This window comes from Peromyscus eremicus, chromosome 1, assembly GCF_949786415.1.
Source record: "Peromyscus eremicus chromosome 1, PerEre_H2_v1, whole genome shotgun sequence".
NCBI lineage: Eukaryota > Metazoa > Chordata > Mammalia > Rodentia > Cricetidae > Peromyscus > Peromyscus eremicus.
In genome coordinates, this window is record NC_081416.1 from 17285453 (window position 1) to 17306919 (window position 21467).

Genomic DNA, 21467 nt, shown 5'->3' on the forward strand with positions numbered 1-21467 from the left:
CAGGTTAACCTCGAACTCAAGGGATCTGCATGCCTCTGCCTCCCAAGTGCTGGGACTAAAGGTCTGCACCACTATGCCCAGCTCAAAATGTGTGTGTATTTTAAACATAAGTCTTCCTTTTGATTCTAAAACCAGAAACAGAACACAAAACTTTTCAGTGGTTAGTATCAAAGTCCTAGGTGCACTTCTACCCCCAAATTCTTTGTGCAGAAATAAGCACATATCTTCCCCTGGATCGAGGAAGGGGAAGTGCTGAAAAATTTCTTAGGGAAGAACACAAGGACTGGCAAGAAGTATCTTCCAGCCTTAGACAAGGCAGGGGCTAGAGGCATGGCTCAGAAGTCAAGAGCATTTGCTGCTCCTCCAGAGGACTCGGGTTCAATTCCAAGCACCCGCATGGCGACCTACAACCGTCTGTAACTCTAGTTCCAGGGGATCTGACTTTCCTGATCTCTGAGGTACACAGGCTGCATACAGACAAAACACCCAAACAAATCGAGGGGCGCGGTGTTGGCAAGGAAAGGAACCTTTCCTTGGTGTGGTAGTACAGCTTCTAGTCACCAGCACTCAGAAGTCAGAGGCAGCCAGATGAATGAGTTTAAGGCTAGCCTAGTCTCTACATAGAGAGTCCCAGGCCAGCCAGGGCTACATAGTGAGACCAAGTCTTTAAAAAAAAAAAAAAGGCAAGGCTGGTGACATGGCTCAGTGGGTGAACACAACCACTGACAACCTGAGTTTGATCCCCAGGACTCACATAGTGGAAGAAGAAGCCAACAGATTCTCCTGAGTTGTTCTCTGACCTCCACGCGCACACCCTGGCATGTATGAGTACATGTGCATACAAACAAGTGTTTTGTTATAAAGCAAGGAGTGGGGTCTGCTGTATATCAATAGTCCCACATATCCTGAGGCTGAGACAAGGAGGATCACTTGAACCCAGGAGTTTGTAACCAGCCTGAGCCAACAGTGAGATCCCTACCTGAGCAGATAAAGCCAGAGGCAGAGGGCCGGGAGTAGAAAGCTAGGAGTCTTGTGAGTGCTTGAGCTGGTGTGATTTTGTCACCCTCATCATCAGTGACTAATGTGAGCCTCAGCCCATGGCCTCTGAGCCTGCCAGCTCAGTACAAGCAGGAGGGGAGGATCTCATTCCTTATGTAAATATTTGTATGGGGAGCAAAGCCAACCCTAGATGAGGAAATCTCTGCAGCACCTTCTCCTTGGGCCAGAAACCTATCCCTGGTAAAGCCAGTCTAGACCAAGCAGACACTCAGAGCCGTGGGGAAAGGGCTTTTATTAACCAACATGAGGAGGAGCAGAGCCCAGGCTCCCCATTCCATCAATGCCTGTTCCACCCACCTGGGTGATGAGTGGGGGGCATTCCTCAAGAAGTACAGCCATTCTCACAATAAATACATTCATTGTGGGGTGGAGGTGGGAGAGGTATGGGTGAAGGGCAGTAAAAACTCGTGGAGTTCCACGTTCTCAGCTACAAAAATAACAGTCATCCTCACCCAAGGGGAATGGGAGAGCTCAGTCAGAGTTGATTGTCCCATACGGGCCTGGAGACATCTGAGGCCCCTGGACCTTGAAAGTGCCCTGGTGAGGTAGGACAGGAGTGGGAGCCAAGCATCCAAACTCCCAGCCTCTGCCCTTTGCATAGTTCCAAGAACGGGCTTCATGTGCCAGGTGAGATAGAAGATCACTTCCCCTGCTCTGGTCTAGGAGAAGCAATTGCTTGGTCCCTAAGAGGGAGGCTGGCTCATTGAGTGCAGTGTTGGTCACTTGTCCTAGTTTCGTAAGGACAGCTAAATGGGAGGGGAAGTCTCCCTTTGAAATATCCATGGACCAAACCTAGTAGACACAGGTCTGACTGAGGCAGCAAGGGGAGCTTCCGAGTGTGCATGTGGGTGGGAATGGAAGCAGATGATATGAGTGTGTCACCACACATGCACAGGAGAAGGACGTGCCCGGAGCTCTGGCACTCTCGCATGTGAATGAGAGCAGTGGGGAGGGAGGCTGACTCACAAGGGCTACACAGGAAGGGAGAGGAGGGGAGGGATGTTTCTTACCTCCCAGGCTGGCCTATTCCCAGACTCCTGCCAAAGGGTTACCACATGGGGCTGGGACTGAAAGAGGACTAGATAGGAAGGTGACAATTGGGAGGGTGGCCCTGAATCTAGGAGGAATGAAACAAGGTGCCCCAGGAGGCAGGGCACTGCAGCCCAGCTGATAACCATTCTTCTGTGTGCACATGGGAATGTAAGCAGGACTCAGGTGGCTGGGAGAGAGAGAGGTCTTGTCTGAATTCAGGACTACCCAGCACACAGAGCTATGCAGAGGGTGGTGACATTGAGGCCATCTGGACCTGTAGAACCCTACCTGAGAAGAAGAGGAAGGTTGGGCAGGTAATGGGGTAGGAAGACAGTCCACTCCTCCCAAGCTCTTAGGTTAAGGGATAGAAACTGGGTCTGGGTTTGCAGAGTACTTGGTCCTGAGGAAGCACCTACCTTTGAGGAGCACCGGTAGGCCTGGGCTGCTCACATGTGTGCCTTGGAGACTGAAGAGGGGCTTTTGGCTAACCATGATTCTGGCCAGCCCTACAGAGACATCAAAAGGTTGGGGGAGGGGAGTGGAGCTGGGAGCATGAAGGAGGGTGGCTGTGTTGGGGAGGCAGAGGCCCGGCCTGGGGCAGACAGGCTGGCTTGGAAGAGCATTTGTTTAGGAGGCTGGGCTCAGACAGAGCTCTCATCTAGCTGCTCTACAAGCTGTGTGTGTTTCCTCTTCTCCAGGATGCGGCTGAGCTCCTCGGCAAAGGAGCAAGGTCCTGCTGGCACTCCATTGTTGCTCTGCCTCAGGAGCACATAACTATTGCCATTCATCCTCCGAAGGCGGCTGGGCAGTGCCACCAATCCATTGGTCAGCTCAGCTGGGGGTGGGGGTGGGGGTGGAGGGGGTGGGGCTGGGGCTCCTTCCCCAGGGATGATCTGGAGGCAGCCACTCTCCAGGCCCCCGGCCCCCTCCCCGTCGTCACCTTCATCCTCCTCTCCGGGACACTGGCCTGAGACTGTCTGCAGCTGCACAGCGGAGCCCCCTGCCCGGCCAGCCCGACCCAATGAATATTTTCGCCTTCGACCTCGTCTGCCTCCCCTCAGACATGCCACATAGAGGAGGGAAGATGCCAGGATGAGGCAGAGGCCACCAAGTACAGCAATGGCCACCACATACAACAACCTCATGTCATGTGCCAGCTGGGCCCCGTGTGTGGCAGGGGCTTGTGGAGCGGGGGCAGGGGTAGCCGGCCGGACTGTGAGGCTGTAGGAAGCCAGCAGCATCCGGAGACCGTTCTCCTCAGCATAGCAGCCGTAGCTGCCACTGTGCTCCAGTTGTGTGTCTGTTACCAGCAGCCCATCCACTCCTACTCGGTAGCCGTCCTGCCCATCACTCAGGATCTTGCTCCCATTGAGTAGCCACAAAGCTCGGGCCAGGTTAGATGGCTGGTCACAGGGCAGGAGGACATCATCACCCCGGAGCACAGAGCGGGTCTTGAGTGGTGGTGGTGGTGGTCCTGGGGAGGATGGGAAAGGAAAGGTCAATATCTGCCCATGCTAGACAGCACTGGAAATGGCAAGAGAGCTTGTAGACAGCTAAATTCTTGGCACCAGGCACAAAGTCCAGAATCGGTGCAGCTAAGCAAGCCTGTGAGTGCATGCTTCTCAGGGTGCACACGGACCCTTCCTAGGAAGTAGGCAGTGTCTTGGGCCTTTTCTCCTTTTACCTCTAACTCCTCTCTCCTGTGGTTTCAGTTCCCGTCATCTACCAAGGACTCCTACTCTTTACCTTCAGCACAGCTTCCTTTCCTGAACACCAGACTTGAATGTTTACCATGTGCTGGGAATCTCGCTAAGGCCAAACCCTCATTCATCAACCACACCAGGTCCTTTCTTTGAATTGCTAACCAGCAGCTGCCCAGCAGTGTACCTCAGGAGCCAGGAGTCTCCCTTGCCTCTCTTGCTCATGTCAATCCTCATGAGACTCTCAGACCCGTTCGCTTCTCTCCTGCCACAGCTGCCTGCCCTCTAGGGCCCTCATTCAGTCTCTATTCCTTGCAACTATAGCTAATCCCTTGAAAACACAAATCTAGACTGAGGAGATAGGTCAGTGAGTCTAGGTGTTTGCTGCCAAGCTTGACAACCTGAGTTCAATCTCTGGGAGCCACATGTAGGAAGGAGAAAACTGACTCCCATAAGGCATGTGCACATCCACATCACACACATGCTTGTGAGCAAACTAAACATAGTTTTAAAATTTTTATTTTTCGAGACAAGGTTTCTCTGTGTAACAGCCCTAGCTATCCTGGAACTCACTCTAGACCAGGCTGGCCTCAGACTCACAGAGATCTGCCTACCTCTGCTTCCCAAGTGCTGGGATTAAAGGCGTGTGCTCCACCACCCGGCTTAGTTTAGAAAATTTTAATACAGGGGCTGGAGAGATGGCTCAGTGGTTAACAGCACTTGTTGCCCTTGCTGCAGAGGCCCTGAGTTTGGTCCCAGCACCTACATGGTGGCTTACAAGCACCCCTAACTCCAGTTCCAGGGAATGCAACACTCTTCTAACTTCCATGGGCACCAAGCATGCACATAGTGCACCTACATACATGTAGGCAAAATGCACTCATAAAATTTTTTTTTAAGTTTTAGAAATAAGCCAGGCAGTGATGACACATGCCTATAATCCCAGCACTTAGGAGGCAGAGGCAGGCAGATCTCTGAGTTCTGAGTTCAAGGCCAGCCTGGTCTACAGAATGAGTTCAGGACAGCCAGGGCTACACCAAGAAACCCTGTCTTGAAAAACCAATAAATAGATAAAAAGCAAAAAAATGTTTAGAAATATGAATGTGATCAGACTACTCCCTGGTGTAAATCTCTTCAGAGGTTTCCTGTTGCTTTTCATTTAAGGACCAAAACTGTTGCCATGGTACCTGCTCACTCTCCAGTCTTTCCCTCCTGAGTTCTCTCTTCCTGCTGAACTCGCTGCTTGAGTGTCATGGCCCTCATGCTCCCACCCTCCTGCTTAGCTTGGAGACAGCACAGCTTAGAACTTGAATCTGACTGCTCCAGGCCAGACTCTGACCCTGCCGCTTCGTACTTGAGTAACCATGGACAGTTTCCTTATATTCCCCATGCCTCAGAAGGGTTGTCCCTCATGGGGATGATAATGGTGCCTCTCACAGAGAATGCCGTGAGAACAGACACATGGAAGTATTTAGATCAGTGCTTGGCACATTAGTACTCAGCTCTGATTACTGACTTTTTTATTCCTTCAGCTATCAGCTCTGCTACATGATCTTTCTTTGGAGAAAAACACATTACCCTTCTGCACCTTGTTGTAGTTGCAATTATTAATAATTATAGATAGATATTTGTATTTATATCTCCCCACCATTTAGGCATATAGTTTAGAGGTGATCATAAAACCTTTACTAACTCACTAACTCCCCACCCCTATCTGTTTCTGTCTGTCTGTCTGTCTGTCTGTCTGTCTCTGTCTGTCTGTGTGTGTGTTGCTAGCGAGTAAACCCATGTGTCAGGCAGGAAGAGCTCTCTACCAATAAGTGACATCCCTGACTGTCTCCAAGTCTTGAGCCTGTGTCCTCATTTATTTTATTTGATTAAAAAAAAAATACCTATGGAATACTTGTCCTGTGCTGGGTCATCCTCACCAAAACCACACAAGCACAGCCACTCAGAAGCATCCACACAAGTCCATGAGTTCCACTTACCTGTATCCCTGCTGCCCTCACAGCCTCGATTTCCTCTCTCTATGTCCTGTATCAATGCTGTCCTGAGGACAGAAAATCAAGATTCATGAACAAGGAGAAATGTGCAGCAGGATTACCAACAACAGCTCACATCCCTTAGGGGTTGGTGGGCTTTCCTCTTCGTTCAGGGCACATGTACCCCATCCCTACTTCCAACCTCTACCCTGGGACCTGTTGGCTACGGTGGTGGCCACCATGCAGGCGTGGGTGCTGGAGTCCCAGCCGCAGTAGGGGTCCCGTGCTAGGATGCAGTCATAGCAGGAATGGTAGCGTGAGCAGCTGGACAGAGGAAACTGGATAACTCCACTGGCAGCCCCCACGTAGAGGCTGTGCTGGAACCAGAGAGGACAGTCGGTCAGCAACACCCCAGTCTCTGCCCAGTCTCCCCAGGCCCCTACTCTGTTAGCATATTGAGGCCAGAAGTCAGTTCTACCTGCATCGGAGAGACGACTAGATTGTCCACAGGCTGGGGCTCCTTGAACACTTGTGTCTCTTCGATAATGTGCATCCCAGAGCCCAGGACTACGGCCTTGTGGATCCAGCCATCAGCTGATGTAGAATGAACAAAAGTCAGAACCCAGAGTGTGATCTGCTCTCAGTACCCCACAGGAATCCTAATGGGAACAGCTCAGGAATCATAAGGTTAGAGACAAGGAATCAGCCACCAGCAGTGGTCCCTCAGGACACTGGACACTCCAAGGCCAATGTGGCAGGAACTACTGTGTTCAGATTTATCAGTAACCAAAAAGGCCATTAGGGATCAGGGATTTGGGTCAGAAGCACCTGTGCCCAGAAAGAGCAGGTCATAGGTGGGTCCAGCAGGTGTGACGACGTGTGTTCCCGTGAGATGTGTGTAGCGTACATTGCGCTTCAGCAGCAGGGGCCGCCCACGTGTGGGCACCACAGGCCGAGCCATCAGTGGGTGCAACTTCACAAAGTCCAGGACCAGGGATGGCAAGTCTTGGGATGAGTTGTAGCCTCGACTGCGCAATGAATCTGTAATGCACTGAGTTGGGGGGTGGGGGATGAGCCTCAGGACTCCACCACCTGCCTCCCTCTTTATAATGCTGAACTTTCCTCCCCTCCCAAGGCTTTGTCTACTCAGCATAGGTCCCAGTCCTGAGTGCTCACCGAGCCAGGTCGGGGTTCAGGCACCCCACCCTCATAACGACCCCAGCGGCGGGCACCATCTTGGTACTCCATGAAGGGGCCTGTGAAGACAGCCTGCATCTCAGCCAGGTCATAGCGGCAGATGGCTGAAGCCTCCAGGGTCTTCCTAGGAATGGGACATGGGGGAGGACTTAGTCACAATGAATGGAGCCTGCCCCCAACCCACGCTCCACCTGGAGCTACTGTTACCATGGTCCATCTCCACCTCAGGCCTATGGACCTGTCTTGTGCATCAGTGGACCACAATGCTCTCTGGCCCTAGGATAGTTTGACATACCTGACTTAATTCTGCAGCCAGCTCTCTCCCTAACAGATCATATGTGCTCATCATTGACCTCAGCTCCAGCTCTGAGATTTCCTCAGTTCCTTTCCTTTCCCAGCACTCCTGAGCTTACCACTGTGTTGTCAGCGTGAAGACTGCATAGAAGTGCGTGTGGGCCGATGTATCAGCATCCAGGCTGCAGACCCCACGCAGTGTCTCGTACTGTGGAATGTGGCAGATGAGGCGAGCCTTCAGGAAGGATGTCCACTTCTTCTGTAGGATCTTTTTTCCTCCCAGATCTCCCTGGGGAGGGAGGGACACAGGCTCAGGGTCAGGGATCTAGCCTTTCCCCGCACCCTGACGTCATCATATGCACCTTGCACACACGGGCGACTCTAGCCACACGGTGGCTGCTGCGACCCTGACTGAAGCCACTGGAGCCTTCTTCGCGCTCCATGAAGAAGTAGTAAATCTTGTCATCGTCACCCACGGCACTGGCCTTGCTCTCCCGCACCAGCGCAGAGAATACAAACTCAGCATCTGCGGGGTGAGTATTTGGGTGGCTTATGAGACAGCCTGATAACTCTCCCTTAGCCACGCCCCCTCCCTCCATAACGCACAGGTGCAGAATGGACAGGCTCACCTGGAGACCTGGGAATGGGATGGTCATCTGCCCCAGGGAGAAAACAATAAAAAATAGACCCCTCCCCTCCCCTCATCCTGTGCCTCATCCTCCTAACCATTGAGCCAGTGCATGGGCGCCTCCTCAGTCCTCAGGGAGTGTGGGTGGCGGCTCCGGCGGATGTCAGGAATGCTCCGGAATTCATACCGTGTGGCTGTGTAGAGGCCTCCATCTGAGACAAGGACATCCAGACATGAGATACATGTCATGTACAACAGGGGACGTGGCATGCATAAATGGCAAATGCTAGCAACAAGATCCACACTCAGATCACAGCGTTCCTGTGGTTGAGGACTGGCAGCAGGAATGCCTGCTCACCGATGACAAGGCCTGTGAAGCCACGGGCTGGGTCATAAGGACATTTCTCCTTTCCCTCCTCGAAGCTAGTAGGCAAGATGAAGGCCTCAGCATCCTGGAGAATGAGGGTCCCAATCAGTCAATGGTCCTGAAGACAGGCAAAGGCTGCAGCCCCAGGTCAGGCCAGTCTGGGGTTAACCATCAAGGCCAGGGGCAGAGATACTCACAATGGCTGCACAGAGGGGCTGGAAGGCGTGGGTCCCACATGCATAAAAGTGGGTGGCATTGAGGCGCTGAAGGAATCGCACATGGTTGAAACACTCGGTCTATGGACAAAGGGAGGCAGTGATAGAAGTCCTCTGCCTGGATACACGCCATCTCTGTTAGTCTAGCTTTGCGGTCTGATTCTTGCCCTCCACAGTGAGGATATACTTTCCAAAATGCCTCTGATTACCTGACGCTACTCTGCCAGCTTCTCCTGTTTCTGTCTTTCCTGCAGTCCCTTCCGCCTACTCTTCAGGAGCCATTGGCACTCAAAGGTAGAGAGCATTTCAGGAAAATGACGGCAGCTTGACATGAGCTCAAAAGTTACCTTTTTTTGAGACAGACTTTTTCCGTGTAGCCCTGGCTGTCCTGGAACTTACTCTATAGACCAGGCTGGCCTCAAACTCAAGAGATTCACCTGCCTCTGCCTCCCGAGTGCTGGGATTAAAGACCTGTGCAACCATTGCCCAGCTCAAAAGTTACTTTTAAGCAATGTTCCTCCCTAATGCTGGAGCTCCCACAAATCCTAACTCTCTCTCTCTGTTGCCTCACAAGCAATATCAATCTCACCCTGTCCAAGAGCAAGCTCCCATTTTTCCTGACCCAAATAGTCCCTCTTAAGCCTGTTTATCCAGTCTTTCCCCCCTCAACCTGCATCCACCTTGCTCGGATCCAGAAGCATCTTTGCTGCTGCCGCCCACTCTCACCCCCACATTCAGTCCCTCTCCATGATTCACTGTGCCAAATGGTTCTTGAACTTGGCTCACGTCACTATTTTCATCTAGTACAGATAATCATCACCTCTTCCTTGGACCACTCCAGTGGCCACCTGACCCCTCCTAACCCGCCATGCTACTGTTTATAACAACTGTTCACTCAGTGAGTGAGGGTACTCCAGAGTAAAATCCAAACAGCACAGGGCTTCTGTTGTCAACAGCCTCTCATGTATTCCTGTCTCCCAGGGGGCCTGCGAGGGGGACCAATGCCACCATGTCCGAAGTTTCCTTCCAGAGACATTCCGTCTGTCGACAACCTCTCACTCCCATCCAGTCCACTTCCCAAAGCACCACAAGTGCAACACAGACCACGGCATGGTAGCAGCTCCCTATGCTCTGAACACGCAGTCCCACACGCCCCCGGGCTTGTTCCCCGGATGCTCACTTCATCACTCCAGGCACACTGGCTTTCTCCACAGCCCTCGGGTGCCCTGAGCTGCTGTCCAATTCGCTTCGGCCGTCCTCCCACCTGTTACCCAGAGTTTGAATCCATGGAGGACATCTATGTCCACTTGGTCACCCGCTGCGGCCATTGTCTACGTCTGTTCCTTGTCAGCCTGCTCAGGCCGTCTTTCTAACCCCTAGGGTGCCCCAAACTTTCTACTGTTCTTCCTGTCCCTAGACTCAGTCTGTTTTAATCCATCTGGCACATGGGGTGAGACAGACATTCCTAGAGCAGCTCCCTAAGACAGCAAACAGGCAGTTGGGGAAGAATTCTGTAGTCAATGAGCTTGGAAAGCAGACGCATCTATCTTTACCGGGTGACTTCTCAGAGCCTTGAGGATGTCACTGTGCACTCGGTAGGAATGCTGTCCTTCTCACACTTACTAGACTGTAGTGCATAGCTGTTCTAGCTATGACCTTGAAGCGCCGCCCCTAGTGAGGTAGCAGGTAACTGTTACACCTGCCTATGACCTTGAAGTACATGGCCCTGGGGCCGCTCGGGACCCTTAAGACCTGGGATGCACATATGCGGCTCTCTCTTTGCTCCCTTGTGGTTTTGGATGCTGGAGACAGACCAGGCAAAAGAACAGCGTGGGACTGTACCTCAGCCTTCCAGGACCCTGCGATAATTCCTCTGTTCTGTATCGTGAGTTTTCCTTTTCTAATAAATTCCTTTGCCCTTTAAGCAGACTCTGTGGATTGCTAGCAATATCTCTACCCATTACTAGCCCACTCAGTTCCTCCTTTGAAAATGAATGTCCTTCAGGACAATGCTTTGGGACATGTTCTCTGATACTTTGCTGCTCAAAGTGGTCTGGGAACTAGAGATATCAGCTTCAGTTGGCTTTCTAGAGCAGTAATATCTTGGGTCCTTTCCAGACCTAATGATCCAGAACCTATGATTCATGTATGAGGGCCTCTAAGGCATCAAACAGTATGGGTGTCATTGTCACAATAAAGTCCAAACCCCTCGTTGGCATTTATGACACTTTGTGTCCTGGGTTTACCTACCCCACTAGCTCTGTTTATTAACCACAATGCAGTGAGATAGTCTCTGATGGAAAGTCCTAGAGGGGCACACCATAGACTCATTGAGTCAGAATCTCTAGGTTGGTGGACTGTGAGATACTTTTGCTTTTGTTTTGAGACAAAATCTCATATACCCAGGCTAGCCTCAAACTTGTTTGGGGCCAAGGCTTTCCTTAAACTCGTAAACCTCTTTCATTTACCTCCCAACTGCTGGGATCATAGGCATGCACCACCAGGATGCCCAGTGTGAACATGTACTTTCTGTCTATAAGTGTGTGTGTGTGTGTGTGTATCCTCATCCTTCCAAGGGCCGGGATTACAGGCACATGCATCATAACTGGCTTGGAATGTGTATTTTTTTCATTATTTCATGTATGTATGTGTATGCCTATGCTATGGAACACATTAGAAAGACGATCAGAGGGCCACCTGTGAGGGCAGGTTCTCTCCTTTCACTGTGGGAGTAGTCAGGCTTGGTGGCAAGTGCCTTAACCTGCGGAGCCATGTTGCTGGTCCAAGAATGTGTATTCTTAAAAAGCTCTCCAGCCAGGTGTGGTGGCACACACCTTTAATCCTGGCACTTGGGAGGCAGAGGCAGGCAGATCTCTATGAGTTTGAGGCCAGCCTGATCTACATAGTGAGTTCCAAGCCAGTTAAGGCTACATAGTGAGACCCTGTATTAAAAAACTCCGAAATATGTATATAAATAGAGGAAACTCTCTAAATGGTTTTTACATAGCCAGCCACAATTCCCTGCCCCCAGACACCCTGCTTTTTAGCTAGAAAGAACTAATGCTTGACTAAGGTCCTTCTACAAACACCAGGTACTTGGACTAGTGTTCCAGCAAAGTCTCGTTTTTTCCTATCTGTGAAATGGGGGATAATAATGCATCATAGGATTGTCTTAGAACTAGATCTAGTTGTCACTCATTAGCAGCTACTTATTGTTATGATTATAGTTTGAGATTCCCCTGAGGCAGGGGATTAAGATACTGTAACAGGCCAAGTTATAGACCACGGATGGTTGGGGTAGAAGGGTTACCCCAAGGCCTGCCTTTCCTAATGTTCACTGTAGCTGTGTAGCTGGCTGCAGCACATCTGTACCACTCCACCTGTGTCCCTTCCAATTCTGGCACCCCCTGGTTGAGGAGGAAGAAAGGAGAGCTGGGGACATACCTGGTTGTTTTTTCCTTTCTGATGACACTTGCTTTGCATCTCTGGGGAGGCCTCCCAGTGGATCTAGTGAGAATAAAGGGAACAGACTGCAATATCGACCTCAATATCCACTACCCAGAGAATCAAACAGTGGGCCTCCGGAGTACTGGAGAAACCGGAGTGGGGCGAATTTCAGAAGGAGCTCTGGGCTGGAAGGACAGTGCTATTGAGAGGCCGGAAGGCTGGAGAGGTCTCCAGGTAACTGAGGTCCCAGGGAGCTGGAGACCCTGTGGTTGGTCCAGGTGCCAGGGGCTGACCTCTTTGTGAGCCCCATCTCCTATGTCACGGGCACTGAGAGAGAACAGGGCGCCTCGAGCCCCCACCAGCAGCCTTTCCGAAGCCTCCTCCAGCAGGAGCGTTGAGTAGTTCTGGGCTTGGCCCTTGAAGTGCCGGATCCGGGAGAGCTCTGGAACAAGAGAGGCAGTGAGCCATCTGGGGGGCTAGTTCCTGCCCCCTGCTCCGGCAGCCATAGCCTTTCAAGGTTGGGGATCTAACCTTCGTAGGAGATGGTCATCCGAGGGGTCGCATCTAGCTCTCGGGATGGTCTCCGCAGTGAGGGGCCAGGGACTGCTGCTACTGTGAGGAAAACGAAGAGAAGGGGCCAGAGCCTCCCCCACATCTTCCTGGGGAAGTTCAGACTAACAAGACCCCAAAAGCAGCCGGGGCCAGAGTCACAGGACAGGAGGGGAAGAGCAATCACTGGGGTCAAAGTCCAGGTCGTGATCACATGGAAGGTCAGGGGTCAGGAGGCCATGGAAATCAAGTAGTCATGGGGCCATGGAGGATCCTGGAATGGGGGGGACATGGAGCCACAAGGTTGTGTGGCCATGGAATCACAGCTCAGAAGTCAGAGGGAGGGATGGGTCACGGGTCACGTGCCTTTCTGCATCAAAGGCAAATTCCATGGAGAGTGGGCATTGGAAGGTCCCAGCAGAGTTGTAGGCTACTGAAGGGGTCACCTTGCCCCCAACCAAGGGTTTGGGGGGGAGTTCCAGTTCTCTCTCTGTTTTCTGAAGGAGAAAACAAAACAAAAATCAAAATCCCTCCAAAATGGAAAGCCCTTTGGTCTGTGTGTGTGGAAGATGGATGATGTTACCCAGACTTCAGGAGGCACTGAAAGACTGAGGCCTAGCATCCCCAGAACTCCCACATCAGGACAGACCCACAGTCATTCTGTCCATCTCTGCCCTGGTAAAGAAGGCTGTGGTGAACTTACTGTTTTTACAAGACCCTAGACTAGCTTTAACCTATGCCGGTGGTAACAGCCCTCACCCAGTCAGAAGACTGCTTGGGACCATCTTGGTAGAGCATTGGTTCTCAGACAGGCCTGTTCCTCCAGCAGCCCTGCCTGTGGGGGTGCCTTCTGCAGGAAGGCCTGGGCAGAGGCAGTTAATGGGCCTTTGTTAATTTTGTCCTGTTTTCCCTTTGTTTTTTTCTTTCCCATTGGCCTGAGAGCTCCCTTTGGAATTTCTCTTTAATTAGACACTTCTCTCTGGCATTTTTCTCTGAGGGGGTGCACATCTCTGCCCTGCCCATGCGAGTCCATACTGCACCCTCTGGCCGGGCATCTACACGAGTCCCTACCTGCTGGCAGGCAGCACAAGCATGAGGGGGTGGGAGTGAGGCACGGGTATCTTGGTCCCTGAGCTACACAAGGGTAAAGTCTGTGCAGGAGACTGCATGCAGTGTGTGCACGACCAGTTAAGACCTAAGCAATGTGGAGACAGTGAACAATGGGATCCTGAAACTCCTGGCCACCTTTAGTCCCGCAGCTGAGGTGGAGGTGGATGATAGGCCTCCTCCTTATCTCTGGGGGACTTCCAAAGATTTCCTGGGCTGGGCGAGGTGTGGAAGACACCTGATCCACCCAATATCATCAGACACCCATAGGCAGGGTCAGAGCGTGTCACCTGCCTCTCCTTTTCCTTCTTGGTCAAATATTAACTATCTGGCCTTAAAGAGATGGGAGGGATCTGGAGCTGGTCAGAGGAATAACAGGAATTTGGAGGGTCTGTTCAAGAGTTAAAGGTTAGCACTGTCATGAGAGGAAGAATATAAGAAGCAGAAAAGAGAGCCTCTGAACCACAGAAAGGGCCTTGAGTTCTTGTTTTGGGGGCTGGGGCAACAGAGGTTTTAGGCTGCTTGAGCTCCACCTCACTGTGAGGGCACACCTGTTTACATTTGGGGCCTCCTATTTGCTCAACACAGAAGAGAGAGCCCTATGGGCTAGCAGAAGTCTGTGCCAAGGACAGGGCAGGAAGACCACATCCGAGATCAGAGGAACCACTCAGTGTGGAGTGCATGGCACACGCGCCCATTTATTTTGAGTCATGTAGGTCCCGAAGAATGTGACACACTTGCACACAGGTGTGCACACATGTTCAATAGCGCGGAGAGCACATGTATTTTTAAGAGTCATGCACACACACCCCCAACAGAGGCTTAGCAAAAGTATGCTCACACAAAGGGCCAAGGCCACACATAGTAGTACAAATACATAAGGTTGTGTTGACATGCCATCCATTCAATGGTTCACATATCCTCAGAGGTGAACAAGCAGGGCTACATACATTGCTTCCTATTCAACAGGAGTTTCTTGTCCACACACATTTGTATAGGAGCATGCACACAAAATTGTTGATGGTGGGCCAGGCTCAGTGCACATATGTATGCAGAGTCCTCAAACACAATTACATCCAGGCAGAGGCAAACACTCATGAAACGCATAAAGGCTGCAGGCTTGGTGGCTGCCAGTGTCTGCTAGGGTTAGATGCAGAGCAGAATCCTGTCCCCTTTCCTGGAAGTCCTGGTCCTAAGGCCACCTCTCTCTCTCTCTCTCTCTCTCTCTCTCTCTCTCTCTCTCTCTCTCTCTCTCTGTGTGTGTGTGTGTGTGTGTGTGTGTGTGTGTGTGTGTGTGTGTTGTGAGGCTTCTGACTTGGGGTGAGTGCCTGAAAGGGAGAATGGGTAAATAGCCCAGAAAGGAGGAGGAGGAGGAGGCCCTCAGATTTAGCAAAGTGAAGATGGAATGCTACCTCGGCAGCCCTCTTTCCCCCTACAGACTGCCGTTCTAAATCTGGGGAGCTGGACTGGAGCGTTCAGCCCCCACTTAACCTGTTGGGAGGGCCGGGTTAATGGGCAGGAGGTGGAGCACGCCACCCCCTCCCCCAGTACTAAGAGGGTTCAAGGTCTCCAGTTCACACCCCACACTTCACTCCAAGTTTGGGTTCCTTCCCAGGGCCTGCCTGCTGAACTCTGATCATCTTCTGTTCGATCCTAGGGTGGAGAAAACTGGGGAGGTGAGGATTTCCTCCAACAATAGCCTCAGTAGGCTCTCGACCTTCATCCCTGATGTCCACCTGTCTGGGGTTAGCGGTATTTCCCTCTGCCCGGTACGATGGCGGTCTCTCCTGGCTTGAGGGCCCCTCTCCCTCGTCTTCCCCTCCCTCCACCATCCTGGACAGTCCGCGGTTCTCTCCTTTGATAAGATCTAACCTCAGTATCTACTGCTGCAGCTCGAGGACAAGCTCTCCTTCGATCCCGCCGGACGCCAGGAGACATGACCCAGATCCAGGGGAACACTGTTCTCCACGCGGGTCCCTGCCCCGCTGCGGACCCCGACTCCGCGAAGGCGGGTCCGCGCCCTGCGCGACCCGAGGCCTGGCCCGCGCCCCTCTAGAACCTTTTATGCGGGACCGGGGGTCTCGGCGGTGAGCAGGGCCTGGCCTAGCTTGGAGGGTGGAATGGACGTGGACCAGGCTTTGCCCGGCCGCGGCCCCCCGGCCCTGCCACCGCCCGCACTCCCCCGCCTCCCTCACCTTTGCGCTGGGATCCGGGGCCATAGAGACAGCGACGTGCGGCTCCGCGGCCCCACAGCACCAGCTGCGGGAGGAAGGGGCCGCGGCCAGAGAGAGGCGGGGTGGAGGCGGAGCCGGGGGTGGGGCGGGGGCCGGAGGCGGGCCGGAGGCGGGGGCGGGGAAGGGCGCCCGCCCTCCTTCGCGCCCCCCACCACTCACAATAGACACGATTTGTGGGAGACGCTTGAGGCCCACGGCTCCTGGCGTCCCCTTTCTTCCAGGCTCAGTCGATCTGGGTACTGCCCGCCCCTTGGTGGTGGTGGTGGGTGCTTACCACCGCGTGCGCCCTAAAACAAGCTGATCCTGCCTGTCTGCTGTGGTCCTATGACCCCTCCCATTTACCTATTGCAGGGACGCGTAAACCTCGGGTCCCTGAGTCCTGTACTCTGCTCTCTAACCTGCACCTCACTTCTTGCAAAACATGTTTACCATGCCTTCCTGCCTTTGGCCTAGGGTGCCGGTGTGCAGATGGGGACTACAGTTAAATGCATCAGGCTTTCTGCGTAGATTCTGTTTCCTAGTTCAAGGTGTGTGGTTCCCACCCTCGCCAGACTGTTCAGCTCGAGGTCTGAGTGGGTGAGATGGGGGGGGGGGGGGGCTGGGAGGATGAAGGGACAGCAGAGAAAATGCTCTTTATGCATAAAATAAGCCACAACCACGCGCACGGATTCACTCAACGAATCGTAGTCATTCTTATCTCCAAACTTTCCGTGTTCCAGTCAACCGAATAGTCATTCTTATCTCCAAACTTTCCGTGTTCCAGTCAACCGAATAGCCTATGCTTCCCAGCTTCAATCTCCTTACCCAACTCCTTTAGGATGTTGCAAACTCAGGCTCTCCTCCTTCCCAAGGGTTATTAGAATGAATATAGGGCTGGGGTTGTGGCTCAAGGGTGCAGTGCATGGCTAGCATGCAGGACACCCTGGCTCCATCCCCAGCACCACAGAAAAACAAAAACAAAATCAACCATGACTTCGGCCTTAAGTCCTAGGGAAACCTGAGCTCTGGCCATGACCCACCCCCACAAAAAAAAAAAAAAAAAATCCATGACAACATTATGATGGGCAAAAAGGACCAAAACAAGAGTCTAAAGAACAGGCTTGCATGTGCCTGGATGTTTGAGTAGGCTCAGTGGCGTGTTAACCTGATGAGAGCCGGAGGAGGAACTTCATTCCCCTTCCAGGATTCCCCAAAGCTCATACAGTTTGGCACTCAATCCTTACAATCTCAGAGTCTGGACTGTGTGTGACTGCAGACTGCTAGACAGAAGGGCCCAGATCACACTTCCACCCCCTGTCAGAATGTCTCCTGGCACTCTGCAAACAGGATACTTACTGTGTGTGGGGTGCAGCGGGGGAGGCTGGGAGATATGCTTATATTCAAAAGTGCACACACTTCAAACATTTTTCTTTCGTGCATGCATGCATGTATGTCACCACCTATGTGTAGCAGTCCAGAGGATAAATTGCAGGGAGTCTGTTCTCTATCCATCATGTAGGGCTGGGTATCAAGCTCAGAGATTGTCAGGCTTGGTGACAGACAGCTTTTATCTGCTGGGCCATCATCTCACCTGCCCAAGCCAAGCACACGCGTTCTAGACTGCCCGGATTCACTTCTTTTTTTGTGCCCTCGTCCCATTCTGAGTTAGTAGCTTCGTTTTATAGCTGGGAAAACAGGTTCTAAGCAGATTGTAACTTGCCTTGAAATATGTTGAGTTGATGGAGGACAGGATTGGAGGAGTCTAAGAAGGGTTAGCCAGGCAAGCTTGGGGAAATGACTAAACAGACGGGCTTGTTGGGTGGATAGGAAGAAGAGAAGGAACGTACAAAAGGCTAGTGGGTTTGATTTGGTGAGACAGGAGTGTTCTTAGTGCAAGATAGAGGAGAGGTCAGCTAAGATTTTAGGCGTGCTGACAGATTCAGTACAGACTGAGTCAAGACTGTAGGCTTTGTGGGAAAGTGGGTTTGGAAGGAAGAGGACGGAAGACTGCCAGCCAGTATCTGACTCTGTGGAGAAACTGCAGTGACCGGTAGGCTAAGAAGCCTAGCTCTCCAAGTTCACAGACTTGCAATGCTGACTCCACATCCCCCAGGAGGAAGCACGTAGGCCAGAGTGCTAGGTTCTGTAGCTCCCTGAGTTGTAGAGAGCCGAGAAAGCCTTTAGTGAATGTGTACAGAACAGATGACGTCTTGAGTGAATGTGTGGGCATGGCCAAGTCAAGGGACCCAATATTTCAGGCTGCTGGGTGGTCTGAGCCTTCAGCAGGTCCAGGGCAGATGTTGGGAGTTTGCGCAAGTACAATAGTGTGTGCAAGATGATGGTGTGTGCAACTAAGTGTAGCTAAAGTTTTCCTGCCTGGCCCACAGTCAGGACAAATCTCTCTCACCTGCCAGTCCCACAGCCACTCAGACCCAACCAAGTAAACACAGAGACTTATATTGGTTACAAACTGTATGGCCGTGGCAGGCTTCTTGCTAACTGTTCTTACAGCTTAAATTAATCCATTTCTATAAATCTATACTTTGCCACATGGCTCGTGGCTTACCGGCATCTTCATATGCTGTTTGTCATCGTGGCGGCTGGCAGTGTCTCTCTGACTCAGCCTTCCACTTCCCAGCTTTATTCTCCTCCTTGTCCCACCTATACTTCCTGCCTAGCCACTGGCCAATCAGTGTTTTATTTATTGACTAATCAGCAACACATTTGCCATACAGAACATCCCACAACTAAGAGTGTTTAAGAAGGTTTGACCAGTGTGTGCAAAAGCTAGCAACTGCGCCTTCTTCCTCCTGGAGACTGTAACCTGAGTTTGCTGCCCATTAGAGACCTCCTATCAAGACGAGTTTACTCCTCCCTGTCCTGTACATCATAAATTCACTGAGGGTCCAGTTCTTGGTGGCTGGGGTGCTGCTCCATCAGAGTGAGCACAGACCACCCAATTATTTTTGAAGAATCTTTTCTTCATTCCCTCTCTGAGACCCAGTCAGGTTTCCAGGTCCAAGGCATGCTAGACACAGGACTGAGCTCTGAGGCGAGATTTTCTGAGTGGTTGTGATGGCTGATGTATAACCTTGCACCCTTTTGTTGTTGTTGTTGAGACAGGGTTTCTCTGTGCAGCCCTGGCTGTCCTGGAACTCACTCTGTAGACCAGGCTGGCCTCAAACTCAGAGATCCACCTATCTCTGCCTCCAAAGAGTGCTGGGATTAAAGGTGTGTGCCACCACTGCTCAGCTCTTGCACTGTCTTAAATGAGTAAAATGTGTGGTTTCAAAGCCAGGTTCTATGGCACTTACAAACTGTCTTGGACATTTACTTCAGTATTTCTGGCAAGACAGATTCAGTACACAATCCATTCCTTTCTGTTCTGTTCCCTCTTCGAGCTCAGCATCTCACTTTTCCAGAGGAAACTCCCTTAACAGACAACCCCACTCCCTGCAAACCAAGCTGGTAAGAGTAAAATTCTTGACCGTGAAGAGAGAAGAGTTGAAATCTAAACAAATAAATAAGCACTAATTGAAACAGTTTTGCTGGAACACACCTTTGATCTTGGCAGTGGAGGCAGGAGGACCAGTTCAAGGTCATCCGTAGCTACATAACAATTTTAAGACCATGGGACACGCGAGGCAGGTCATTTATTGAATGGGGTGTTACTTATCCTTGAAGCCACTGCTGGCCGCTTCACAGGGCAGCTATGGGAAGATAATGACATTTGGAATTCTTTGGAGAACACAAACTTTGGCTAGACTGCCTCCCCCAGTTCTGCTGTAAGATAAAGTGACCGAGGCTGGTGGCGCTGGTGTCCTGAGCGACACCTCAGGCTGGTTTGGCTCTAGGGTTGGCACATAGAAGTGAACTCCTTGTGTCAGGGACCTTGTGTCAGATGCAGCCTATGAACTGGAACTCCTTAGACAGAGGCTCCTCGAGGCATGAGGACACTGGCCTGGTCAAGATGTCCTGCCTCTTGCCCACTGTGGTGCCTTTGCTCCTGCCCTGCCTTCTCTACTCCTGGTTGCCTGGCATTTTCCTTGGGGGGGGGGTGCCATCTGATGGCCACATACAGCCAAGGTACTTCCTCAGTACTGACTGCCACCTGTGCTACAGTGCTGTGTAGTCTTACTGTGCCCCAGAAGCCACTTTTGCCTGTTAAGTGTTCCAGAATCCTAGCCACTTGTCCTGGACTCAGACCCAAACCTGGGCCTTCTGGTTTGGTCTCCCTTGACTCCAGTCCTGGTCAGCAAGAAGGGTGTGTCAGGACATGTCTGCAGATGCTGGAGAACCACCCTCCACCATCAGCATATTTGGTGGTGGTGGTTAAGACTGGGTCTCACACTGTAGCCCAGGATGCCCTCAAATTTGTGATCCTCCTGCCTCTGCCTCCTGCCACGTGCTAGGATTACAGGCATGAGTTATAACACCAGGCCAGCATGCTTGGTTTATTTAACAAGGAATCATAATCTTATTTCTGGCAGCAGGAACAGGGATGGAAAGCCTCTAGAATTCCCAGTCTGAAGAAGCAGCATCTCCAGCTGTGACTTCTGGAGTTAAGGTCTGATTTAGAAGCATAGCCACAGGTGCCTGCTTCTGGCCAATTTTCTTTTTAAAATTAACTAATTAGTTAATATTTTATGTGCATGGGTGTTTTTCCTTTTTTTTTGGTTTTTTGAGACAGGGTTTCTCTGTGTAGCTTTGTGCCTTTCCTGAAACTCACTCTGTAGCCCAGGCTGGCCTCGAACCCACAGAGATCCGCCTGCCTCTGCCTCCCAAGTGCTGGGATTAAAGGTGTGCGCCACCACCGCCCGGCCTTTTTCCCTACATGTTTAACTGGGCATTAAGTTTATGCCTGGTGCCCATAAAGGTTAGAAGTGGGCATAGGAGTTACAGTTGTTAGCCATGATAAGTGATGGGAACTGAACCCAGATCCTCTGGAAGAGCAGCCACATTAGCTACTGAACTATCTGTCTTCTCTGGGGACATCAAATTTCTTTTGAGACAGGGTTTCTCTGCATCACAGCCCCAGCTCTCCTGGAACTCTGTAGCCCAGGCTAGCCTCAAACTCAGAGATCCAGCTGCCTGTGCCTCCTGAGTGCTGGATTAAAGGTGTGCAGCACCCTTTGTTTTCTTCAAGAGCCTCCTCACAGCTCAGTGAGGGTAGCTAAGGTCTGCTCTGTTCATGCTGCACGCCAGGCTTTGTACTGAGCGACTACGATGCATGCATTTGAGTCTTCACAAACCTCAAATAGTTGTTCAACAGGCTGAAGAAACTCAGGCACTTGCCAACAAAGGCAATGGCCAGTATGGTGATCTGAGGCCTGAGGCCAAGCCTACGTCTTTTCCTTAAACTACAGACCCATCCCCTAGTATTTCTGCCCACACCTGCTTCTACCTGGGCTGTCACATCTTCTCCACCTTGTCTACCAGAAGGGAGGAGTCCTGCATGGCCGTGACACTGTGGCTCTGGCAACAATGCCTAGGCCTCCTGTGAGGTCATAGGCTTCTCTTCTGAGGTGTCAGCTTTCACACTGCTGGCACAGCATAGGCTGTAGCTGTCTATCAGGCCACAGGTGGGTCTCAACCCTTCTGCATTGTAAATCACCTTTCTTGACCCTGGAGTCTAGAACACAACACCCAGGTCAAGGGTGATTTTTCCACTTGTTTT

The 21467-nt window shown here is 51.7% G+C and overlaps 1 protein-coding gene across 1 annotated transcript; it reads right to left on the reverse strand.

Moving 5' to 3' along the window:
• Positions 1-1282: 1282 nt before the first annotated feature.
• On the reverse strand, positions 1283-15856 carry Sema4g (semaphorin 4G). The gene is made up of 15 exons (XM_059257469.1): positions 15773-15856; positions 12453-12967; positions 12215-12363; positions 11919-11981; positions 8457-8555; positions 8251-8344; positions 7991-8104; positions 7627-7790; positions 7384-7553; positions 6950-7094; positions 6602-6824; positions 6252-6367; positions 5990-6150; positions 5780-5841; positions 1283-3565 (listed from the first exon to the last, which is right to left on the reverse strand). The coding sequence occupies exons 2-15, from the start codon at positions 12574-12576 to the stop codon at positions 2733-2735; spliced, it is 2517 nt and encodes an 838-aa protein (XP_059113452.1). The 5' UTR covers positions 12577-12967; positions 15773-15856; the 3' UTR covers positions 1283-2732.
• Between the last annotated feature and the right edge of the window lie 5611 nt (positions 15857-21467).

Coding starts and splice junctions, on each gene's coding strand:
- Sema4g (XM_059257469.1), bottom strand. CDS start 12,576: ATGTGGGGGAGGCTCTGGCCCCTTCTCTTCGTTTTCCTCACAGTAGCA. Junction 12,364..12,452: donor GATGACCATCTCCTACGAAG/GTTAGATCCCCA, acceptor CTCTTGTTCCAG/AGCTCTCCCGGATCCGGCAC. Junction 6,368..6,601: donor CCTGCTCTTTCTGGGCACAG/GTGCTTCTGACC, acceptor ATTCTACATCAG/CTGATGGCTGGATCCACAAG.